The sequence below is a fragment of the Tenrec ecaudatus genome, chromosome 15 (genome assembly GCF_050624435.1).
Source record: "Tenrec ecaudatus isolate mTenEca1 chromosome 15, mTenEca1.hap1, whole genome shotgun sequence".
Lineage (NCBI taxonomy): Eukaryota > Metazoa > Chordata > Mammalia > Afrosoricida > Tenrecidae > Tenrec > Tenrec ecaudatus.
In genome coordinates this window covers 89,668,920-89,671,311 of record NC_134544.1, presented here as the reverse complement: position 1 = coordinate 89,671,311, position 2,392 = coordinate 89,668,920, and the positions used below count along the sequence as shown (strand labels likewise).

Sequence of the window (2,392 nt, the reverse complement as noted above, 5' to 3'; positions counted from 1 at the left end):
TGGCTGGGTGTGTCTCTGTTTCCTGAAGGTGAGAGATAGTCCAAGGGACAATCACATTTGACAAAAACTTCAGTTTAGCTAAACTCAAAACAAGATCTTTGCTGGTGACAACCTTTCAGGATTTGGGAAGTGAAGTTCCATCAAGTCTGTCTCCAAGGATCTATGTAAGTAGATTTGCAGAACCTCATCTGAGGGCAGGATTATAGAAGTTTAAGGGTCTCCATAGCAATAGCACCGAGGAGGTCCAGAGGTGCCATACTGTTCACAGAGGCATAGCTGGAGAATGTTTTAGAAGTCAAAGACTCATTAGGAGGACTCAGCACAAGCATGTCCGGGAGATTCGCTGAGATGTTGTCCAGTGACTTCAGGCAGGGGCCAGGGTGCATCAGAGAATCAGGATTCAGTGGGGGTCCCAAGGGCTGAAGATCGGGGTCACAGCAGCACCCAGAAGCTTTAACAGCATGCTGGATCTCAAATCTCCGAGGGCCAGAGTCATCTGTTGATTGTTGATTCTCATGCAATGCCTGAGTGGGCAGGTGTACAAATGTGCTTGCTGTGTGCTTCTTGGCCCTGGACTTGACAGACTGCTGGTGGGCATCGGAGTCCTGAGGACGCCTAGTGCGAGTCCCCTTTGGTGAAGCCTGGAGATACTGGGCAGATGGAACTGAGGTGGGAAGTAGGGAGACACTGGATCCCATAGGACTGCTGCCCATGAAGGTAGGGGCCTCAGGCTGCACAGTAGAGCTGTCTGCCCAGGAGTGGGTTGTGGGACTAGGACACACCAGTGCACAGCCCCCAAGCCCACTGTCTGCAGCCAGAGTCAGAGAGCGACGCCTGGCCCTGCGTGGCTTAAAGGACCGCAGACGCCCCTTGACCATCACACGAGTCCGGGCTTCCTTCCAGGCCGTCCACTCTGGGCTGGTCAGTGCTGTGGGCTCCACGTGGTCCACGGAGGTGCGGTCCCTGCCCTGTTTCCACAGCTCATAGCGCCCGGGTTGCAGAATGCGCACGAAGGCGTCCATGGAAAATGTGACCCTGGCTTCCCCACAGCTGCACTGAGAAGCAGCTTTACCGTAATTAACCCAGCGCAGGGTGGCAAAGTTGATGGATTCCGCACAGTTGAAACCGTGATTGAAGCCAGCGTGGTATCCGTAGGGGAATGTGACCATGAACTCGCCTGCTCCCTGGGTGATCCGACCAACAGGAATGCCGTTCTCCCTGAGGACTCTGGGTGAGATGAGGGCCACCTTGTGCCGCAGGAAGTTCGCGCAGCCACTGGAACTGCCAGGGAAAAGCTCCCTGGCCAGTCTCTCCAGGCGGGCTCCATGCTCAGGGGGCACCGCATACCACGTTTTGGGCTCCCCGAAGTGCAGGTAGTTGATGCTGTACAGGTCCATGTCCTCCGTGTGCCAAGTGAAGGTGGTCTGCCACAGGCCAAAGTACAGGTAGGGGGTGTTGACGCCTTTGATGACAACTCCACACTCCTGCTCCAGCAGATCCTGGATCGTCCCCAGGTGTCTGAGGTTCCAATGCTCAGTGTTTTCACCAAATAAGGAGCCACATACTCCAGCCCCATAAATGGGAGAATTGTACATGCGGCTCTTCCAATAGGTCCGCTCCAAATCGTCAACATCCCGGTGTGTGGGAGTGCGGTATCTGTCAGTGTTGGCCAAGTGGCGATACTCCTCCACGGTCATGGATTTTTTTCTTTTTATGGTATTGCAAAAAGACACCTGTTTGCCCAGTAGTTACCTGCTGCACAGGACTGGCTATGAGGATGTCATCCACATCGTCATAGTTCTCTCTGGCTGTCCAATGTTTGGGTGGGATTATCTTAGCCAGGCCTGCACGGTGGGCACCTTGGGATTCCATGTAAGCAATGTATTTGTTGAAATCCTTAAATTCTTCCATGGTAGGCCGGAAAGTCATGATTTTAAGGCTTGAGTTCTGGCTTCGATAGCCCTGGGACTTCATGGCTGCAAAATAAAGTCAGAAAACCCGGTTCTTATGGATGTTCTGTGTATTTGGGATGCTGTGCTTTAGTTTCTTTTTCTGTCTGAAAATCTCTTGCAGAGTATTGATGGCTCTGTGAGAGCAAATGCACTCTCCCCAGGCATGCTGATTGACCAAGGGAATTCTACTATGATGGACAACTATTGTTTCCCCCAAAGAGACAGGATTTGTGCACATGGAGTGGGTTTTCCCAGATTGCTCCTGGCTCATTATGCTGCTCTGGAAGTTTATTCAGTTGGAAGGGTGTCTCTATCTGTTGATACTTAGCTTCTGTTGCAATCCTGGGAAATTTCTAATTCCACTAACAAGGAGTGTTTCAAGGGATTTTAAAAAAGTAAATCTAAAGACAGTAATTCAGTAACATTCAACAGAAGTCAGG

At 51.4% G+C, this 2,392-nt stretch overlaps 1 protein-coding gene across 1 annotated transcript; it reads right to left on the bottom strand.

Moving 5' to 3' along the window:
• Positions 1 to 200: 200 nt before the first annotated feature.
• LOC142427584 (lysine-specific demethylase 4D-like) lies at positions 201 to 1,974 on the bottom strand. Its single transcript, XM_075532789.1, is given in 2 exon segments — positions 201 to 1,706; positions 1,708 to 1,974. Coding segments are annotated over 2 exon segments (1,773 nt in total).
• Positions 1,975 to 2,392: the final 418 nt, after the last annotated feature.